Source organism: Nicotiana tomentosiformis, chromosome 1 (assembly GCF_000390325.3).
Source record: "Nicotiana tomentosiformis chromosome 1, ASM39032v3, whole genome shotgun sequence".
Classification (NCBI taxonomy): Eukaryota; Viridiplantae; Streptophyta; class Magnoliopsida; order Solanales; family Solanaceae; genus Nicotiana; species Nicotiana tomentosiformis.
This window is the reverse complement of record NC_090812.1, coordinates 27,351,562-27,375,429: the sequence shown is the minus strand read 5'-3', so window position 1 is coordinate 27,375,429 and position 23,868 is coordinate 27,351,562. Positions and strand designations below refer to the sequence as shown.

General features: G+C 44.7%; 1 protein-coding gene and 1 non-coding gene across 2 annotated transcripts; both read right to left on the bottom strand.

The window, feature by feature from the left end:
• Positions 1 to 17,033: 17,033 nt before the first annotated feature.
• On the bottom strand, positions 17,034 to 17,247 carry LOC117275005 (small nucleolar RNA U3). The gene has a single exon (XR_004505162.1). It is a non-coding gene; the product is annotated as a small nucleolar RNA U3 (small nucleolar RNA).
• Positions 17,248 to 22,194: 4,947 nt separating this feature from the next.
• On the bottom strand, positions 22,195 to 23,868 carry LOC138904908 (uncharacterized). The gene is made up of 4 exons (XM_070193406.1): positions 23,849 to 23,868; positions 23,681 to 23,783; positions 22,738 to 22,860; positions 22,195 to 22,590 (listed from the first exon to the last, which is right to left on the bottom strand). The coding sequence occupies exons 1-4, from the start codon at positions 23,866 to 23,868 to the stop codon at positions 22,195 to 22,197; spliced, it is 642 nt and encodes a 213-aa protein (XP_070049507.1).

Here is a 23,868-nt window from a genome sequence, read left to right as displayed (position 1 = left end):
AAATGTGACAAATTCCAAAGGCATGCACCAATGATTCACCAACCCGGAGAACCGCTCCATTCGGTCTTGTAACCATGGCCATTTATGAAGTGGGGAATGGACATCGTTGGCCCTCTTCCACGGGAATCAGGTAAAGCTCAATTTATTTTATTTATGACTGACTATTTTTCTAAATGAGTTGAAGCACAGGCCTTCGAGAAAGTTAGGGAGAAGGAAGTCATCTACTTCATTTGTGTGTGATAACGGGAAACAGTTTATCGGCAGCAAAGTAACCAGATTTCTCAAAGATCACAAGATCAAAAGAATCCTATCAACACCTTATCATCCCAACGGGAACGGGCAAGCCGAATCGACCAACAAAACCATCATCCTAAATCTTAAGAAGAGGCTAGCTGATGCCAAAGGAAACCCGAAATTCTCTGGGCATACCGCACAACCTCAAAGTCCAGTGCCGGGCTACCCTATATTCATTAGTTTATGGCGCCGAAGCTCTAATATCGGTCGAAGTCGGAGAGCCAAGTGTTCGGTCTTGATACGCAACAAAGGAATCAAATGACAAGGCCATGGATGCAAGCCTAGAACTATTGGATGAAAGGCGCGAAACAGCCCTCATCCTTCTAGCTGCCCAAAAGCAACGGATCGAAAGATACTACAACGAATCGTGCTAACTTATAATCAAGCCAAATTACAAATTGGAATTGGAGATCCATTCGACATTATCTGAGGTTCCTTAGTAATCAACCTCGAATACTGGGGGGGGCTACCCTCGGTTATGCGTATTCTACGAATATCAACTCTAGAAAGGAAACTACTTCATAAAGGGGGGATCTCAATAGATAGGATTTATTGTAAGGGTCAAATGGTCAAATCGAATTGTGCCCGTATAGATTGCTCGAACCCTGTTTCGATCGAGAATAATGAGAAGTATGTTCCTTACAAACATCTTATGCTTAGAAAAACTTTTTTTTCTTCTCTTTTTACAAAAGAGCTTCGTACTTCTGTGCCCGTATACAAACACAAGCCCAAGGGCAATATTTAACCAGAATACGGACAATCTCTCCCTCACTCGGGGACTGCCATCCGACTCAAACATCCCGTCATCGGGCCTCGGGAGCAAAAGACCTAATAGGCAACGCCCCAATTTCTAAAAGTCACGGCCACCCCACTCGAGAACTATTATCTCAGGCAAGCCCAGATAAAACGGGAAGATAAACCCAATGGGCAATTCCTGAACAAAAAGTCTACGACCAATTTAACACGGCTCGAAGACGTCCGAAATCCGTAACAAAAATAGGCCTTCGAAAAATAAAAATTCTTTCACAACCGGTTCTAAATGCTACCCTCGAAAAAATCTCGAACTTAAGATGTTTTTTGGAAAAAACTTTGATAACATTGAACCCCAATAACGCCTTAACCGAGAAAGGCAATAAAGGCAAGGTTTGTTCGAACCCTCGAACACAATCTTATTGTTTCATGCTAAGGCATTTTCAACCTTTGTATATACAAATAAAGCAAAGGAAAAATATGATAGTCGAAAGGGAAAGAAAAGCCTTATATTTATATACAATAGTTTTTTACAAAGGCCAAATCAGCCTAAATTTACAACGGCCAAAAAACGGCCTCGAAGGGCAAGCTACAAAAGAAAAAACAAAAAGTCCTAAGAGGCTTGGTCTTCATCAGAGGTCGCATCTCCATCCTCGGGATCTTCTCCGTCTTCATATTCACCTGAATTCTCGGAGTCTTCCTCAGGGAAGGCCAACTTCCGGGCCCTAGCTTCCTCTACTCTGGCCTCCTCGATCTCAGCTATGATATCGATGCCCTGGGCCTGAACTTCTTTGAGGGCTTCCCTTTGAGCCTGCCATATCGCATGTTCGACCATGCCCTTGGCCTTAGCCTGGTTGACTTTGACATCAACTCTAAATTGGGCCACTTTAGCGTCAGCTCTTTTTTATTGGCCACGGACACCTCAGATCTAGCTACGGCCACCTCGGATTTGGCCACTTCGAGTTCATCGGCCAAGCTTGCCTTATTAGAAATGGTCAAATCCAACCGACACTGAAGCTCTTTGATCTTCTCGACCTGCACCGAGGCCTTCTCTTTTGCAGCTTGCAGCTGGGCCTCGGCCGACTCCAATTGAGCTTGGAAGATCTTCTTTTTCGAGGCTAGAATGTCCATGTTCTTTTTGAAATCTTCTGCCTCGGCCTCTATTGCATTCACTTGTGTTTGCAGACATTTGATTTGTTCAAGCCTATGTCGGACCTGCAAGATTGGATCATTAGTAGTTATCTCCAATCCATATTCACTATCATGAAGCAGTCAAAATACCTACTCAACCATCTTGGTATGCTCGTCCCGAGCCTTTACCAAATATGTCTGAAGCTCCTCACTAAGAAGCTTGTAGGTGTCGCTCTTCTCGGTAAGGTTCCGAACCTCGCCCTCATGCTCCTCCCAGATTCGGAGGAATGCCTCATGATGCAACACCAAAGCCTGCAAACCAGGAAGAAGATGTTAGAATTATATACAACTCTAAGTATAAAAGAAACAATAGAGGTACCCTCGAAATTACCCGATTCAGAGCATGTTGGGCCTCATTGAAAAGGCATGTGGCTCCTACCGCGTTCATCGTGGCTTAATCCTCCTCGGTCACCAAGGATCTAAGATAACTTGAAATCCTCATGGGGGGAGAGAAAACTCGGGCATCCTCCGGTATGAAAAGCACTATCTTTCGCCTACGATCGGGATTAACACTCATGGCCGAGAATCGGTCCACCAGTTTTGGGCTCGATGAAGACCCGACAGTGCCCGACCATGATATTTTCCTCGGTACTGGTAATCTACTGAACCCAGTAATATCCTCCGAGATAGGAAACGCGAGCCCATCCAAAATACCATGGAGATCGGTCATCTCTTAAATACCCTCGTAAGATCGACTTTCCAACATGTTGGCATGACGGATTATAGCATTCGAAATCTGAGGTGATTTGAAAATATCGACCATCATGAGCTCGTCCATCGAGATATCTGCCACTACCCGAGAAGCCTTGCCCCCGGTCTCTCCTTCTATCATCTCGGCTCGGGACGAAGTTGTCTCAACTTCTTTTGGTTCAGGAAATATCGCCAGAGTTCCCTCAACAACCTTCGTCGATTCGGAGGATTTTTGTATCAAAACATTAGCCCGCACACAGGCTACTTCCTCTTCTCCTTCTTCGGGCTAATCCCTTAATCGCTGGATCAAGTCTGAAGGCATAACACTGGAGCCTCACTTGGGCTTGCGAGACTTCCTCACCGGTTTTATCTTTTCCGAGACCGGGGAACTCAGAGCCTCTTTTATTTTCTTATCTTTGGCCTTCTTTAGATCAGGGACTTCTTCATCACCAGACGGGGGCCTCATGGCAACGTCCTTCTCGAGGCCTACAAAAGGGGGATTAAGCCAGAGAAAAGGATCAAACGATAATCGTTCTAAGAACTTACCATGACTGTGTGCCTCTCATTGGCCCTTTGATAATTCCACCCAAGCACGCTCGGAGTATGGTCTCTGCAACACCAGACCTTCAATCCATTACTTAAGTTCTGGGATCGGTTCCGGCATCTAAACCACAGCTATAACAACATAGAAAAAGTAGATAAAGAAAATGGAAAGCAGAGCCACAAAATTGAACGTTTAAGGGGAATACTACTCACGATTCATATTCCATTTCTCAGGAAATGGCATGTCTTCAGCAGGGATCAGGTCTGAAGTCCTGATTCGAACAAAGCGGCTCATCCAACCTCGGTTGCGGGTCTTGTCTATGCTCGAGAATGGGGCTTTGGTGGCTCGGCGAGCAAGCTTGATTAGCCCACCTAGATATAGTCGGGGACTGTAAAGGCGCATAAGGTGATCGAGGGTGAAAGAACACCCCTCGATTTTGCTCGAGAAGAATCAGAGGAGAATCACTATTCTCCAAAAATAAGGGTGGATCTGGCCAAGGGTTACGTCGTATCTCTTGTAGAAGGCAACGATGACAGGGTATAAGGGACCCAACATGAAGGGGTAAGTGTAAACATTTAAGAACCCCTCCACGTAAGTAGTAATCAATTATTCAGGCGATGGGATTACCACATGCTTTTCGCCCCAGTTGCATTCCTTTTTTACTTTGTCGAGGATTTTCTCGGTGATTGAACACATGCACCTCGAGATCGGCTCACATCGACCTAGTACTGAGGAGGTTTTTTTGACCTTAAAATCGATGACGGTAGAGCATCCTACCGGAATGAATTCCTCAGGGGGGCTCTGTCGCATTCTCACCACCGACAGGTCGCGACGAAGAAGCGGTTTCCTTTTGCGGTACTATTTTTGAGGTTTTCGCCTTTGATGAACAAGAAAAGAGAGAATTAGGATGATATGCGGTTTAATTGGAGTTCTAGAAATTTGGGTCTAAAAATTATGAAGCAAAGGAATTTTTTCTGAAGAAGATGCAAGAATAGAGAAGAAGCTTTGAGTGTAAAGTTTGAATGCGAAATGATTGGGCTCTTATAGGTGGTAGGCGACGGTTCGGAACCGGTAATGGCCGACCAAAAACTGACAGGTATTTAATGCCTTGGTAACTGGACTGATGGGATGTTTTATCGCATATGTCATAATCGGGCTCGTCGCTGACGTTATTACCCATCAAATCGGAGTTCGAAAATTCATATCGTGTCTCGCCATCTTATTTCCAAGAAATGAGGGGACTATTTGTATATGGTAAAAACTGAGCTTGCCCTTCATATGACTAATCAAGACTAAAACATGATAGATCAAGGCTCAACTTCGTGTAATATCATGATATGATGCGAAGTTAGGTTGCCGAGATCGTGACTGTCACGACCCAAATACCTAACCAGTCGTGATGGTGCCTATCGTGGAACTAGGCAAGCCGACATTATCAATATGCTTTCAATATATAACAAAAGTGAACTAAAGCAATTAAACCAACTGAAGGTTTACATAATAACGGGGTAAAAATCCAAAACACAAGTGCGGAATGATAGCCCGACATCGGGGTGTCACTAAATAATGAGCATCTAACAACCAATCTAGAAAGCAGAGTCTACTACAGTCTGTGCCAAATTCCAATACAAAAGAGAAAAGATAATAAGAAAGGAGAAACAAGGACTACGGACGCCGGCAGCTACCTCGTAAGTCTCCGATAATCAGCCCACGCACGAAACTCAGCGACCGCCAGAACCGTACACACCATGATATGCACATGAAATGCAGGGTGTAGCATGAGTACAACTAACTTAGCAAGTAATAAAATTAAATAAGGAATTGAGAAGCAGTGACGAACTATAAAAAATACAGATCATTTCAAAAAAATTCAATAAAGAGTAAACATTCTTTCAAGTCCGGTGGTATAAGTCAAATCAGTTCGAGCTCAAGTAAAACAGATATGAATATTCCAGAAATTTCACAACAACAACAGATAACAACTAAGTGCAATAATAAATAAAAGCAAGTACAGCCTCTCAAGGTAACAGTCGCTCAACTCATCTCAACAGCTCATACTCTCGACTCTCAGCCCTCAATATACACTCTCAATAGGACCTGCGCGCACTGGGGGTGTACAGACTCCGAAGGGGCTCCTTCAGCCTAAGCGCTATATTGCTGCGGCGCGCAGCCCGATCCAATATTGTTGCGGCGTGCAACCCGATCCAATAATATATATATATATATATATATATATATATATATATATATATATATATATATATATATATATATATATATATATACTGTGACTGAGTACAAGATAGCAATTAACAGTCAATTCAACAAGTATTCGACCAATGCGAGTCCCAACATTGATATCATATGGCCTAAGCATGGTTTCTAACATGAAAGGCAGTCAATTGCTCAAAGACAAGGAAAACCAAGTAATAACAATGGCTATTCGACTTTACAGTCTCATGAGACGGACCAAGTCACAATCCCTCACGGTGCACATTCACACGCCCGTCACCTAGCATGTGCGTCACCTCTAAATATTCACATCATACAAATTCTCGGGGTTTCATACCCTTAAACCATATTTAAGACTTTTACTTACCTCAACCGCGTAGAAATCCTACTCTGAAATGCCCTTGCCTCTCAAATAGGCCTCCAAATGCCCCGAATCTAGCCACAAACAGTACGAGATAATCAATATTGGCGAAAAGGATCAATTCCACAAGAAAACTACTAACATATAGTCCAAAGTTCGAAATCGGCTCACCACCCCCCCCCCCCAGGCCCACATCTCGAAATCCGACGAAAGTCACAAAACACGAAATCCCATTCACACACGAGTCTAACCATACCAAATTTATCAAAATCCGACCTCAATTGCCCCTCCAAAACCCCAAAATTCACTCTCGAATTCCTAAGTCCTAATCTCCCAAATCTCACCTCAAACACTCACCAACTAGGTGCGAAATCAGTGGGGAAATACCATTATTGAAGATAAATGGCAAAAGGAACTTACCTCAGTGATTACTCCGAAATCTCTCTCGAAATCCCCAAATTCGAGCTCAAAAATGATGAAAATGGTGAAAAATCTCGAAGTTTTCTATTTATAGGTTCTGCCCAGACTTATCGCACCTGCGGCTCCATTTCCGCATCTGCGGGCAAAGCCCCGCTTCTGCGAAAAAATCCCTAAACTCAGTTGAAACTTCGAATCACTCAGGATAATATCAAAACAAGAATTACACCCGGATTCAAGCCTAAAGAACTTCTAAACTTTCAAATTCCACAAACGACACCGAAACCTACCAAACCACGTCCGATTAACTCAAATTGTACACACAAGTCAAAAATGACACCACGAACCTATTCCAACTTTCAGAAATCCAATCCGACCGTGATATCAAAATTTCCACTGCCGGCCAAAATCGCCAAAATTCTATCTTTCGCCAATGCAAGCCTAATTCTACTACGGACCTCCAAATAACATTCCAGGCGCGCTTCTAAGTACAAAATCTCCTAACGGAGCTAGTGGAACCATAAAAATTCAAATCCGAGGTCATTTTCCCACAAGTCAATGTCCGGTTGACTTTTCCAACTTAAGCATGCAATTAAAAGATTAAGTGTTTCAATTCACTCCAAAACCACTCCTAACCTGAACTCGAACCAACCCGGTAAGACATAATACATATGTAACACACAAAAGAAGCAGAAATTTGGGAAACGGGGCTATAACTCTCAAAATGACCGGCCGAATCGTTACATCCTTCCCCTCTTAAGCAAACGTTCGTCCTCGAACGGGTCTTGAAACATACCTGGAGTCTCAAATAGGTGTGGATATCTGCTCCGCATCTCCCGCTCGGTCTCCCAAGTGGCCTCCTCCACAGGCTGACCTCTCCACTGCACCTTCACTGAAGCTATATCTTTGACCTCAACTTCTGAACCTGCCGCTCCAAAATGGCCACCGGCTCCACATCATAAGTCATATCACCATCCAACTGAACTGTGCTGTAATCCAAAACATGGGATGGATCGCCGATGTACTTCCGTAGCATAGAAACATGAAATACTGGATGCACAATCGACACTATAGGTGGAGAGGCAAGTTTGTAAGCCACTTCCCTGATCCTCTGAAGTACCTCAAAAGGCCCAATGAACCGAGGGCTTAACTTGCCCCTCTTCCCAAAACTCATAACACCCTACATGGGTGATACCTTCAGCAGAACTTTCTCCCCGACCATGAAAGACACATCACGGATCTTCCCGTCAGTATAGCTCTTCTGACTAGACTGCGCCGTGCGAAGCCACTCCTGAATCAATTTCACCTTGTCTAATGCATCCTGGACCAAGTCTGTACCAATGAGCCTAGCCTTACCCGGCTAAAACCATCCCACCGGAGATCTACACCGCCTCCCATATAAAGCCTCCTACGGAGCCATCTGAATGCTCGACTGATAATTGTTGTTATATGCAAACTCCGCGAGCGGCAAAAACTAGTCCCATGAACCCCTAAAACCAATGACACAAGCGCGTAACATGTCCTTCAATATCTGGATAGTGCGCTTGGACTATCCGTCCGTCTGAGGGTGAAAGGCTATGCGCAACTCAACCTGAGTACCCAACTCTCACTGCACGGCCCTCCAAAACTGTGATGTAACTTGTGTGCCTCTATATGAAATGATGGAAACTGGGACACCATGAAGGCGAACAATCTCTCGAATCTAAATCTCAGCTAACCACTCCAAAGAGTAAGTAGTACCAACTGGAACGAAGTGCATGGACTTGGTCAGCCGATCCACAATCACCCAAATAGCACCGAACTTCCTCGAAGTCTGTGGGAGCCCAACTAAGAAATCCATGGTGATCCGCTCCCACTTCCACTCTGGGATCTCTAACCTCTAAAGCAAGCCACCCGGTCTCTGATGCTCATACTTAACTTCCTGACAGTTGAGACACCGAGCCACAAACCCAACTATATCCTTCTTCATCCTCCTCCACCAATACTGTTGTCTCAAATCCTGGTACATCTTCGTGGCACCCGAATGAATGAAATACCGCCAGTTGTGGGCCTCTTCAAGAATCAACTCCCGAATCCCATCCACATTGGTCACACATATCTGTCCCTGCATCCTTAACACGCCATCATCACCAATAGTCACATCTCTAGCATCACCTCGCCGAACCTTGTCCTAGAGGACGAGCAGATGGGGGTCATCATACTGACGCTCCCTGATACGATCATAAAGAGAAGAACTGGAGAACACACAAGCCAATACCCGACTCGGCTCCGAAATATCCAATCTGACAAGATGGCTAGCTAAGTCCTGATCATCCAATGCCAAGGGTCTCTCTGCTACTGGAAGATACACTAAACTCCCCAAACTCTCCGCCCGGCGACTCAAGGCATCGGCCACTACATTGGCCTTACCGGGATGGTACATAATGGTGATATCATAGTCCTTGAGAAGCTCCAATCACCTTCACTGACGCAAGTTAAGATCCTTCTGTTTGAACAGATGCTGCAAACTATGATAATCAGTGAAAATCTCGCAATGAACCCCGTAAAGATAGTGCCACCAAATCTTCAAGGCGTGAACAATAGCTGCTAAGTCAAGATCATGGACAAGATAGTTCTTCTCATGGGTCTTCAACTGGCAGGAAGCATAAGCAATCGTTCTTTCCTCCTGCATCAGAATACATCCAATACCTATCCATGAGGCATCACAATACACTATGTACGAACCAGAAGCTGATGGCAGAACTAGAACTGGGGTCGTGGTCAAAGCACTAATCCGACCACCTGAATGGAGCACCATTTTGGGTCAATTTGGTCAAGGGCAATGCAATAGATGAAAAACCCTCCACAAAACGATGGTAATAGCCCGCCAAACCAAGAAAGCTCCTAATCTCTGTGGCTGAGGACGGTCTGGGCCAACTTTGCACCGCCTCTATCTTCTTTGGATCCACCTGAATACCCTCGCTGGACACTACGTGCCCTAAGAACGCCACTGAACCGAGCCAAAACTCACACTTGGAGAACATTGCATAAAGTTTCTCCTTCCTCAATCTCTGTAACACAATCCTCAGATGCTGGGCATGCTCCTCTTGGCTATGAGAGTACACCAGGATATCATCAATGAATACGATAACGAACGAGTCCAAATAAGGCTGAAACACACAGTTCATCAAATGCATGAATGTTGATGGGGCATTAGTCAGCCCAAAAGACATCACAAGGAACTCATAATGGCCATATCGGGTCCTGAAAGTTGTCTTAAGAATATCCGAATCGCGAATCTTCAGTTGGTGATACCCTGACCTCAAATCAATCTTGGAGAACACCCTCGGCCCCTTAAGCTGGTCAAATAGATCATCAATACGTGGCAAATGATACTTGTTCTTGACGATGACCTTGTTCAACTGCCTGTAGTCAATGCACATCCTCGTAGAACCATCTTTCTTCTTTACAAATAGAACTGGTGCACCCCAAGGTGACACGCTAGGCCAAATAAACCCCTTATCAAGGAGTTCCTGAAGTTGTCCCTGCAACTCCTTCAACTCCACCGGTTCCATACGATACTTTGGAATAGAAATGGGTTGAGTGCCCGACACCAAATCAATATCGAAGTCAATATCCTTATCAGGCGGCATGCCCGACAGGTCTGCAAGAAACACATCCGGAAAATCACACACCATCGGAATAGAATCAATGGCAGGAGTCTCTGTACTACATCCCTCACAAAAGCCAAATAAGATAGACAACCCTTCTCAACCATTCGCTGAGCCTTTAAGTATGAAACCACTCTACTGGGAACATAGTCTATAGAACCGCTCCACTCAACCCTCGGCAACCCCGGCATCGCCAATGTCACAGTCTTAGCGTGATAATCTAGAACAGCATGACATGGAGACAACCAATCCATACACAATATCACATCAACATCGACCATACTGAGCAGCAAAAGATCCACTCTGGTCTCCAAACCCCCAGTAGTCACCACACATGACCGATATACGCGGTCCATAATAATAGTATCACACATAGGAATAGATACATAAACAGATAAAACTAAAGACTCATGGGGCATATGTAGAAAATGAGCGAAATACGAGGAAACATATGAATAAGTGGAACCAGGGTCAAATAATACAAAGGCATCTTTGTGGCAAACTAAGACAATACCTGTAATCACAGCATCTGAAGTAATGGTATTTGGTCTGGCATGGAGGGCATAGAAAGGGGCCTGGCCACCCCCTGAGATGCCTCCCCCTCTCGGGCGACCCCTAGCTGACTGGGCTCCACCTCGGGCTGGCTGAGCGGGTGGTGGAGGGGCTGGTGTTGATTAGATAGACTGGCTCCTTTGCGGAGCTGGACCTCCCACTATACGGGGACACTCTCTCTTTATGTGACCAAACTCCCCACACTCATAACAACTCCCTAGTGTTGGTGCAGGAGACTGAAGGGAGCCCCAAGAATGGGATAACTGGCAGAAGGACCTGGAATAGACTAACCCTGACCCGATGGAGCACAAGAAGAGCTCTGCGTTGGGAGGGCACCGAGAGATGAACGGTCATGTTGATAACTGTTAGAACCATGGACAGATGATGCACCACGGTGACCTGGACGAGCCTTCTAGGCATGTCTGAAAGGACGACCTCTACTGTGCTGGAACTCACCCCCAGAAGGAGCACCGCTAAATCCTCCCTATCCACAAGGCCTCTTGGCCTCCCTCTCAACCCTCTCCTAACTGCGAACCATCTCAATATGATGGTCAATGTCGATAACCTCATCAAAGGTAGCACCAGACACTCTATCTCTGGTCATAAGCAATCACAGCTGATAAGTGAGGCAATCCATAAACCTCCTGATCCTCTCCCTGTCTGAGGGAACCAACAAGATAGCATGACGGTCCAACTCTGAGAATCGCATCTCATACTGCATCACAGATATATCACCTTGACGAAGCTGCTCAAAATATCTGCGCAGCTCCTCTCTACTGGACTGAGGCACGAAGTTCTCCAGAAAGATAACGGAGAATTGTTGTCAGGTAAGGGGTGCTGTGTCGACCGGCCTACGCCTCTCGTAAGCCTTCCACCAACTGAATGCAGCCCCAGAGAACTGAAAGGTAGTGAACGAGACCCCACTGGTCACCAAAATACCTGTTGTACGGAGTATCCTCTGACACATGTCCAAGAAACCTTGTGCATCGTCTCCCTCTGCACCACTGAAAGATGGAGGTTTGTGTGCGGGCAGTGGGAGTCTGAGCACCTCCCCCAGCCTGAGAAATGGCTGCTGCGGCCGGAACAGAGACCGCCTGAGCAAGGCTGGTACACGCGATTAGAATCTAAGCTAAGGCCTCCTGAAGGCTTGGAATCACAATAGGCATAGGTAGTGCCTGAGCTGGTGCATCAACAACGAGAATCTGGTCCTGATCTGGGGCAACTGGTGGATCTGCAGGTATAGCCCAAGCTATTGTGCGGGCTTCACCTCTGCCCCTACCGCGGCCTCTACTGCGACCTCGACCTCTTGCGGCCCTGGATGGAGGTACTGGTGGCTATCCATCCTGTCCAGTAGTACGAGTCCTCACCATCTGTGAGAGAATGAAATAACAGATGCTTAGTTACTAGAATCAACAAATTTGCACGACAAGAATTCAAGAATGTGGAGTTTCTTAAGGGTTCTGCAGCCTCTCGAAGATAAGTACAGAGGTATCCGTACTGATCTGCAAGACTCTACTAAACCTGCTCATGACTCGTGAGACCTATGTAATCTAGGCTCTGATACCAACTTGTCACGACCCAAATACCTAACCAGTCGTGATGGCGCCTATCATGGAACTAGGCAAGCCAACATTCTCAATATGCTTTCAATATATAATAGAAGTGAACTAAAGCAATTAAATTAACTAAAGGTTTACATAATAACAGGGTAAAAACCCAAAACACAAGTGCGGAATGATAACCCGATATTAGGGTATCACTAAGTCATGAGCATCTAACAACCAATCTAGAAAACAGAGTCTACTACAGTCTGTGTCAAATTCCAATACAAGAGAGAAAAGATAATACGAAAGGAGAAACAAGGATTACGGACGCCGGCAGCTACCTCGTAAGTCTCCGATAATCAGCTCGCACGCGAAACTCAGTGACCGCCAGAACCGTACACACCTGGATCTGTACATGAAGTGCAGGGTGTAGCATAAGTAAAACCAACTCAGCAAATAACAGAATTAAATAAGGAACTGAGAAGCAGTGACGAACTATAAAAAAATACAGATCATTTTAAAAGTTTTCAGTAAAGAGTGAACATGCTTTCAAGTCCGGTGGTATAAGTCAAATCAGTTCGAGCTCAAGTAAAACATATATGAATCTTCCAGAAATTTCACAACAACAACAGATAACAACTAAGTGCAACAATAAATAAAAGCAAGTACAGCCTCTCAAGGCAACACTCGCTCAACTCATCTCAACAGCTCATACTCTCGCTCTCAGCCCTTAATACACACTCTCAAAAGGTACCTGCACTCACTGGGCGTGTACAGACTCCGGAGGGCTCCTTCAGCCCAAGCGCTATATTGATGCGGCGCGCAGCCCGATCCAATATTATTGCGGCGTGCAGCCTGATCTAATATTTGTTGCGGCGTGCAACCCGATCCAATAATATATATATATATATATATATATATATATATATATATATATATATATATATATATATATATATATATATATTTGGTACGGCGTGCAACACGATCCAATATTGATGCGGTGTGCAACTCGATCCAATATACCTCATAGCTCGGCACTCAGTCACTAACCTCTCCAGCCCCTCGGGCTCACAGAATATCATAATAATTAGCCCAAACATAGAATACAATAAGTATCAACATGAAATGAGAGGGAATGGAGATATAAAACACAAGTAAGACTATGACTGAGTACAAGACACCAATTAGCAGTCAATTCAATAAGTATTCGACTGCGGCGGGTCCCAACAGTGATATCATATGGCCTAAGCATTGTTTCTAACATGAAAGGCAGTCAATTGCTCAAAGACAAGGAAAAACAAGTAATAACAATGGCTATTCGACTTTACAGCCTCACGGGACGGACCAAGTCACAATCCCTAATGGTGCACGCTCACATGCCTGTCACCTAGCAAGTGTGTCACCTCCAAATATTCACATCATACAAATTCTCGAGGTTGCATACCCTCTAAACCAGATTTAAGACTTTTACTTACCTCAACCGCGCAGAAATCCTACTCTGAAATGCCCTTACCTTTCGAATCAGCCTCCAAATGCCCTGAATCTAGCCACAAACAGTACGAGATAATCAATATTGGATAAAAGGATCAATTCCACAAGAAAACTACTAACGTATAGTCCAAAATCTGAAATCGGCTCAACCCCCCCCCCCCCTCCGGGACCACATCTTGAAACCCGACGAAAGTCACAAAAACCGAAAGCCCATTCACTCATGAGTCTAACCATACCAAATTTATCAAAATCCGACCTCAATTGCCCCTCCAAAACCCCAAAATTTACTCTCTAATTCCCAAGCCCTAATCTCCCATATCTCACCTCAAACACTCACCAACTAGGTGAGAAATCAATGGGGAAATACCATTATTGAAGATAAATAGGCACAAGGAACTTACCTCAGTGATTACTACGAAATCTCTCTCAAAATCCCCAAAATTCGAGCTCAAAAATAATGAAAATGGTGAAAACTCTCGTAGTGTTCTATTTATAGGTTCTGCCCAGACTTATCGCACCTACGGCTCCATTTCCACATCTGCGGGCAAAGCCCCGCTTCTGCGGAAAAATCCCTAAACTCAGCCTCCGCTCCTGCGATCCAGTGATCGCATATGCGGTCCTCGCGGGTGCGGGAAATACATCGCACCTGCGGTCCAAACTCGCACATGCGCCCCTAAATTCGCTTCTGCGACCATCGCAGGTGCGGGAATTCCATCACACCTGCGTCCTCTGCCCAGGCCCTCCTTAGCCGCATCTGCGGATCCTCCTTCACTTCTGCGGGATCACACCTGTGGTTCCCACTCCGCAGGTGCGGTTTCACCAGTAGCAGCAGCTTCCGCTGCAATTCCTCAACTCTCATCAAGCCGTTAACCACCCGAAATTACCCCGAGCCCTCCGGGACCTCAACCGATCATACCAACAAGTCATATAACCCCATGCGAACTTAGTCAAACCTTAGAATCACTCAGGATAACATCAAAACACCAATTACACCCGGATTCAACCCTAAAGAACGTCTAAACTTTCAAAATCCACAAACGACGTCGAAACCTACCAAACCACGTTTGATTGACCTCAACTTTTACACACAAGTAAAAAATGACACCACGAACCTATTCCAACTTCCAGAAATCCAATTCGACCTCGATATCAAAATTTCCACTGCCGGCCAAAATCGTCAAAGTTCTAACTTTTGCCAATTCAAACCTAATTCTACTACGGACCTCCAAATCATATTACGGATGCGCTAATAAGTCCAAAATCACCTAATGGAGCTAATGGAACCATAAAAATTCAAATCCGAGGTCGTTTTCCCACAAGTAGACGTCCGGTCGACTTTTCCAACTTAAGCTTCCAATTAAGAGATTAGGTGTCTCAATTCACTCCAAAATCACTCCGAACCCGAACCAACCAACCCAGTAAGATATAATGCAGCTATAAAGCACAAAAGAAGTATAAATGGGGGGAAACGAGGCTATAACTCTCGAAACGACTGGCCTGGTCGTTACAGTGACCTAGAGACCGGTCAAGATCAAGATCGGTCAAGACTGATACCGAGAAGAATAGAGACCGGTCGAGATCGTCCAAGATTGAGATCGAGCAAAATAGAGACCGATAAAGTGCATGATCGGCCAAGATCAAGATCGAACCAGAAAACAAAAAATCTGGTATATTCGTAATTAGGGCGAGAATCTCGGCGAACATCCCAGCGCATATCAAGGAGAGGCCAATTAATTAATCTATCATGGAATTCCTTCTGTATTTAGAATTATAAACAAAGTAGGACTTCCCCCTATATAAATAGGGTTTTGATAATTTGTGCACCACATTCTGGAAGCAATAAAAACAACACTTTATCTTCTTTGAAAGCTTGATTATCTTGTTACTCTGTTCTTATACTAGCAGAATACTCACTTGTTTCAAGGGTGACCGAACTCAAGGGACAAAGATAATTGATTCATTTGGTTTGAATTTATCTCTTTTATAGTTGATTTCAGCATTGATATATATACATTTTCTCGGTTTGTATCAAGTTATATCACGTATCCTTAGAGCCGCGTATAAATTCAATTGTTATCCATTTTATGGGTAAACAGTTTGGCGCCCACCGTGGGGCTGAGGATAATAGTGGTTATTTGGTTCAAATCTCTGAAAAACACACTATTTTACACTTGCTTTTGGAAGTATCTTTGATTTTAGACTAGAAATGACGAACTCTTAATTAATGCCCCTACATATTGACAACGAATCTGGCCATCTAGGTAAGAATAACAACGTGATGCCCGGGGATGAAAGGCCACCCGTTGACCCCATTGGGACTCGGGTCGTGGATCCGATTAACATTAATTCGCATGTGGCCATCGAAGCGAACCAACATTCCGATCCCGAAAACAGCATCCATGGTGGAACCCGATCTGCAGCTCGAAATACCCAAAATATTGGAGAAGACGGAATTAGCCTGCGTATGATACAGATGGCGATAGCTCAGTTGCAGAGCCAAACCCAGGCACCGAGCAGGGCTGAGCTCGGTCCACCCCAAGAAGTCACCCACAGAACGGAGCCAGCTGTGGTAAGGTCAAATAGACAAGAATCGGGGACTAACCCCGAAATTATAAATATGCTCGAGGAACTGACAAAACGAATAGAGTCATGGGAAAAGAATATCGAAGCAAACGACAAGAAAGTGGAAACCTATAACTCCAGGGTTGATCAGATCCCGGGGGCATAACCAATATTGAAGGGTTTGGATTCCAAACAATTCGTACAAAAGCCTTTCCCCCCTAGCGCGGCTCCCAAACCGATCCCCAAGAAGTTTCGCATGTCCGAGATTTCTAAGTATAATGGAACGACCGACCCCAATGAGTATGTCACCTCTTACACATATGCCATTAAAAGGAATGATCTAGAGGACGACGAGATCGAATCCATGTTACTAAAGAAATTCGGGGAAACCCTATCAAAGGGAGCAATGATATGGTATCATAATTTACCACCTAACGCTTTCGATTCTTTTGCCATGCTTGCAGATTCTTTTGTAAAATCACACGCCGGAGCTATAAAGGTCGAGACAAAGAAGTCGGACCTTTTTAAGGTAAAGCAGAAAGATAACGAGATGCTCAGAGAGTTTGTACCTCGTTTCCAAATGGAACAAATAGATCTACCACCGGTCACCGATGATTGGGCCGTTGAATCTTTCACCAAAGGACGAAATGAACGAAGCTCAGTGGCTTTACAACAATTGAAGCAGAACTTAATTGAGTACCCGGCTGTTACCTGGGTCGATATACATAATCGATATCAATCAAAGATTGAAGAGTCTGTCAAACAACCATTAAACTATCCCAGCACCCATGGTTGGGGCTGAGAACGATCATCTACGGCTTTATTGACCGAAGGCCACAAGGGTTGTTAATCACGCTCTAGTCTGATGGCCAGAATTCATCAACCAGACTTGGTTTCATGTCTCCTTTGAACTCAAGGATACAGTGGTACGAGCCTATAGAAAAGATCATGTTCAAGTAAAAGGGATCCACTATCAAAAGGGATGTCGATTGAGAACCAAGGTTAAAACAGGGATCGATACCAGCCGTATCATAGAGATCGTAGGGGCAACGGACCTGGGCACAACTCCGTACGAGGTGAAAGGATAAATGATCGAGGCCAAGGCTCTCGAGGAATGATGAGCATGAATGATTTTGACAGGCATACCGGACCTAAGGAAGCACCATGACTGTCAGAGTATAACTTCAATATTGATGCATCCGCCATCGTATCATCTATCGGACACATCAAAGATACTAAATGGCCTCGACCTCGGCAGAACGATCCAGCCCAGAGAAATCCTAATCAAGTATGCAAGTATCATGGCACCCATGGCCACAGAACGGAAGATTGCAGGTAGTTGAGAGAAGAAGTAGCCCGGTTATTCAATGAAGGGCACCTTCGGGAGTTCTTAAGTGATTGGGCCAAGAATCACTTCAAAAAAAGAGAGTTCAATAGACAAAACAAGAAAGAAGAATTGCAACACATTATTCACATGACTATCGGAAGGATCGATGTTCTTCAAAGGCCAGTGTTAAAATGCACTAAGGTGTCAATCATAAGGGAGAAGCGACCTCGGGCTCAGGATTACATACCGAAAGGAACCTTATCCTTCAATGACGAAGACGCAGAAGGAATCATGCAACCACATAACGATTCACTAGTAATATTTGTACTCATGAATAAGACTCAAGTTAAGCGTGTGTTAATTGATCCAGGTAGTTCGGCCAATATCATTCGATCGAGGGTCGTAGAGCAACTCGATCTACAGGACCAGGTTGTGCCCGCGGCCCTAGTGTTAAACGGATTCAACATGGCATATGAAACTACTAAGGGAGAGATAACTTTGCCAGTAAACGCTGCCGGGACCATCCAAGAGACGAAGTTCCATGTGATCGAGGGCTACATGAGGTATAACGCCCTGTTTGGGAGACTATGGATCCACAACATGAGAGTAGTGCCCTCGACTCTTCACCAGGTCCTAAAATTCCCAGCACTAGAGGGAATCAAAACGGTCTATGGGGAGCAACCCACTGCAAAATAAATGTTTGTTGTTGACGAAGTAATTCCGACATCAACACCCTCCTTAATAATGGGGTCAAATTCGAAGGGTAAGTAGGAGGCCAAATAGCAGTCACAAACGCTGGCCTCGAACCAACTAGGGAAGCAGGGGACTCACGAAGATGATGATTATGGGGTCCCTTGATCCTTTATAGTCCCTGATGATTCTGACGCTACCAAATCAACGGTCGAAGAGCTGGAGAAAATCATATTAATCAAACATCTGCCCGAACGAAAGGTATACCTAGGCACGGGGTTAAATTCAGAAAAAAGCTTATTCAATTTCTTATAGCTAACATGGATTGTTTCGCGTGATCCCATCTTGACATGACAGGGATCCCACCGGAAATCACCACCCATAAACTAAGCTTGAGCCTGAAGTTCCAGCTGGTGAAGCAAATAAGAAGACCCCAGTCCGAGGTCAAACATGCTTTCGTCAAAGACGAGGTAACCAAGCTTCTTAAAATAGGGTCAATCCGTGAAGTAAAATACCCTGAATGGTTAGCAAACGTAGTAGTAGGCCCTAAAATAGGAAACAAACTTAGAATGAACCAAATACGAGATCCTCAGTTTTCTCGATGCCTATTCCAGGTACAACCAAATACGAATGAACCCAGATGATCAGGAAAAGACTTCGTTCATCAATAAATATGGTACCTAATGCTACAATGTAATGCCATTTGGATTAAAAAATGCTGGTGCCACTTATCAACACCTAGTAAATCGGATCTTAGAAAGACAAATAGGGAAATCTATAGAAGTTTACATTGATGACATGCTAGTTAAGCCCCTATGAGCAGAGGACCATTTAAAGCACTTGCAAGAAACTCTCAGTATATCGAAGAAATACAACATGAAGCTGAACCCGAAAAAATGCGCATTCGGGGTCGGGTTAGGCAAATTTCTCGGGTTTCATGGTATCCAACCGAGAAATCAAGATTAATCTCGACAAGATCACAACTATCGATGGCATCATGGTGGTAGACAGCGTAAAGGCTGTGCAGAGGTTAACCGGGCGCATGGCCGTCCTGGAGCGATTCATCTTGAGGTCCTCTGATAAAGGCCACCAATTTTTCTCGTTGCTAAAAAGGAAAAATAATTTCACATGGAACTCGGAATGCCCGCAGGCCTTGGAAGAGATTAAAAAACGGTACCTATCGAGCCCACCGATGCTTTATACGCCAAGGGAAAATGAACAACTTTACTTATATTTGACAGTATCTGAGGTAGCGGTAAGTGGAGTCCTAGTCTGAGAAGAACGAGGTATGCAATTTCCCATTTATTATGTCAGTTGGACCTTAGGTGAGGCCGAAACTAGATATCCCCACTTAGAAAAACTGGCGCTCACTTTAATAAGCGCCTCTAGGAAACTAAAACCATACTTTCAATGTCACCCCATATGTGTTGTAACAACTTATCCACTACGAAATATTTTGCATAAACTCGAGCTTTCAGGATGGTTGGCCAAATGGGCCATAGAAATCAACGGGTATGATATCGAATATTGACCTCGAACAGCAATTAAGTCTCAAATTTTGGCAGATTTTGTAGCTGATTTCATGCCGACCCTAGTACCCGAGGTCGAAAGAGAATTGTTGATAAATTCGGGTATGTCTTCAGGAATCTGGACCCTCTTTATAGACGGTGCCTCGAACGCAAAAGGGTCCGGATTTGGCATCGTACTAAAACAACCCACAGGCAATGCGGTTAGACAATCTATTAGAACTGCAAAATTAACTAACAATGAGGCCGAATATGAGGTCGTGATTGCAGGTCTTGAACTAGCCAAAGGCTTGGGAGTAGAGGTGATCGAAGCCAATAGCGACTCCCTCCTCGTGGTGAATCAGGTTAACGGAACCTTCGAAGTCATGGAAGAACAAATGCAAAGATACCTAGATAAGTTACAGGTAACTTTGCACCGATTTAAGGAATGGACTTTGCAACATGTTCCTCGAGATCAGAATAGTGAGGCTGATGCCCTCGCAAACTTAGGGTCATTGATCGAGGACAACGAGCTCGATTCGGGGGCCGTCGTGTAACTCATGAGGTCAGTAGTTGAAGAAGGCCACGCCGAGATAAATTCCACAAGCTTGACTTGGGATTGGAGAAATAAATATGTAGGTTATTTGAAAACTGGAAAGCTTCCCTCAGATCCAAAAGAATCGAGGGCCCTGCGCACAAAGGCAGCACGATTCATCTTGTCCGAAGATGGAACCTTGTTCAGAAGAACGTTCGATGGTCCTTTAGCGATATGTCTGGGACCGAGAGACACCGAGTATGTTCTGAGGGAATTTCACAAGGGCACTTGCGGGAATCACTCCGGTGCCGAATCCTTGATTCAGAAGGTAATCAGAGCCGGTTATTACTGGATCGATATGGAAAAACACGCAAAAGAGCTTGTTTGAAAATGTGACAAATTCCAAAGGCATGCACCAATGATTCACCAACCCGGGGAAGCGCTCCATTCGGTTTTGTCACCATGGCCATTTATGAAGTGGGGAATGGACATCATTGGCCCTCTTCCATGGGCACCAGGTAAAGCTCAATTTATTTTATTTATGACTGCAGGTGGTCGACAAGAAACGACGATGGATTTTTTAGCAAATGACACGAAGTCTTTAGGTCTGAAAGCACATGTTGCACATTTTTTTCCCTCAGACCGATTTTCTCCCAAATGGGTTTTTTCGGCAAGGTTTTTAATGAGGCAACGACGAATCGTGCTAACTTAGAATCAAGCCTGATTACGAATCGACATCGGAGATCCATTCGACATTATCCGAGGTTCCTTTGCAATCAACCTCGAATACTGGGGGCTACCCTCACATATGCGTTGTCTTTGAATATCAACTCTAGAAAGGAAACTACTTCATAAATATAGGATCTCAATAGATAGGATTTATTCTAAGGGTCAAACGGTCAAATTGAACTGTGCTCGTATAGATTGCTCGACCCATGTTTCGATCTAGAATAATGAGAAGTATGTTCCTTACAAACATCTTATGCTTAGAAAAACTTTTTTTCTTCTATCTTTACAAAAGAGTTTCGTACTTCCGTGACCATATACAAACACAAGCCCAAGGGCAATACTTAACCGGGATACAAACAATCTCTCCCTCACTAGGGGACTGCCATCCGACTCAAACAGCCTGTCATCGGGCCTCGGGAGCAAAAACCCTAATAGGCAACGCCCCAATTTCTAAAAGTCACAGCCACCCCACTCGGAAATTATTATCTCGGGCAAGCCCAGATAAAACGAGAAGACAAACCCAATGGGTAACTCCCGAACTAAAAGGCTACGGCCAATTTAACACAGCTCAGAGACGTCCGAAATCCGTAACAAAAATAGGCCTTCGAAAAATAAAAATTCTTTCACAACCGGTTCTAAAGGATACTTTCGGCAAAATCTCGAACTTAAGATGTTTTTGCCAGAAAAAACTTTGATAACATCGAACCCCAATAACGCCTTAACCCAGAAAGGCAATAAAGGCAAGGTTTGTTCGAACCCTCGAACACAACCTTATTGTTTCATGCTAAGGCATTTTCAACCTTTGTATATACAAATAAAGCAAAAGAAAAATATGAGAACCGAAAGGGAAAGAAAAGCTTTATATTTATATACAATAATTTTTTACAAAGGCCAAATCGGCCTAAATTTACAACGGCCAAAAAACGGCCTCGAAGGGCAAGTTACAAAAGAAAAAACAAAAAGTCCTAAGAGGCTTGGTCTTCATCGGAGGTCGCATCTCCATCCTCAGGATCTTCTCCGTCTTCAGATTCACCTGAACTCTCGGAGTCTTCCTCAGGGAAGGCCAGCTTTCGGGCCCTTGCTTCCTCTACTCTGGCATCCTCGATCTCAGACATGATATCGAAGCCCTAGGCCTGAACCCCTTCGAAGGCTTCCCTTCGAGCCTGCCATTTCGTATGTTCGGCCATGCCCTTGGCCTTAGCATGGTTGACTTCGACATTAACTCTAAACTTGGCCTCTTTAGCGTCAGCTCTTTTGTTGGCCACGACCACCTCAGATCTAGCTACGGCCACCTCGGATCTGGCCACTTCGAGTTCATCAGGCAAGCTTGCCTTATCAGAAACGGTCAAATCCAACCGACACTGAAGCTCCTTGATCTTCTCAACCTGCACCGAGGCCATCTCTTTTACAGCTTGCAACTGGGCCTCGACCGACTCCAATTGAGCTTGGACGATCTCCTTTTTCGAGGCCAGAATGTCCATGTTCTTTTTGAATTTTTCTGCCTCAGCCTCTATTGCATTCACCTGCATTTGGAGACGTCCGATTTGTTCAAGCCTCTATCGGACCTGCAAGATCGGATAATTAGTATTTATATCCAATTCATCTTCACTATCGTGAAGCACTCGAAATACCTAATCAGCCATCTCAGTATGCTCGTCCCGAGCCTTTACCAAATCTGCCTGAAGCTTCTCACTAAGAAGCTTATAGGTGTCGCTCTTCTCGGTAAGGTTCCGAACCTCGGCCTTATGCTCCTCCCGTATTCGGAGGAAAGCCTCATGATGCAACACCGAAGCCTGCAAACCAGGAAGAAGATGTTAGAATTATATACAACTCTAAGTATAAAATAAACAATAGAGGTACCCTCGAAATTACCCGATTCAGAGCATGTTGGGCCTCATTGAAAAGGCATATGGATCCTACTGCGTTCATCACGGCTTAATCCTCCTCGGTCACCAAGGATCTAAGATAACTTGAAATCCCCACGGGGGGAGAGAAAACTCGGGCATCCTTCGGGACGGAAAGCACTATCTTCCGCCTACGATCGGGATTAACACTCGGGGCCGGGAATGGGTCCACCAGTTTTGGGCTCGATGAAGACCCGACAGCGCCCGACCATGATATTTTCCTCGATACTGGTAATCCACTAAACCCAGTAATATCCTCCGAGACAGCAGACTCGAGCCCATCCAAAAAACCATGGAGATCGGTCATCCCTTAAATACCCTCGTAAGATCGACTTTCCAACATGTTGGCATCACGGATCATAGCATTCAAAATCTAAGGGGATTCAGAAATATCGGCCATCATGAGCTCGTCCCTCGAGATATATGCCACTGCCCAAGAAGCCTTGCTCCCGGTCTCTCCTTCGATCATCTCGGCTCGGGACGAAGTTGTCTCAAATTATTTTGGTTCAGGAATTATCGCCAGAGTTCCCTCACCAACCTCTGCCGATTCGGAGGAATTTTGTATCAAAACATTAGCCCGCTCACAGGCTACTTTCTCTTCTCCTTCTTAGGTCTCATCCCTTAATCGGTGGATCAAGTCCGAAGGCATAACACCATAGCCCCCTTGGGCTTGCGAGACTTCCTCACCGATTTTTTTCTTTTCTGAGACCGGGGAACTCGAAGCCTCTTTTCTTTTCTTCTCTTTGGCCTGCTTCGGAGCAGGGACTTCTTCGTCACCAGATGGGGCCCTCATGGCAACGTCATTCCCAAGGCTACAAAAGGGGGATTAAGCCAGAGAAGAGGATCAAACGATAATCGTTCTAAGAAAGAAACTTACCATGACTGCGTGCCTCTCAT

Coding starts and splice junctions, on each gene's coding strand:
- LOC138904908 (XM_070193406.1), bottom strand. CDS start 23,868: ATGAGAGGCACGCAGTCATG. Junction 23,784..23,848: donor ATGAGAGGCACGCAGTCATG/GTAAGTTTCTTT, acceptor CCCCTTTTGTAG/CCTTGGGAATGACGTTGCCA. Junction 22,591..22,737: donor AGAAGCTTCAGGCAGATTTG/GTAAAGGCTCGG, acceptor CTCCAAATGCAG/GTGAATGCAATAGAGGCTGA.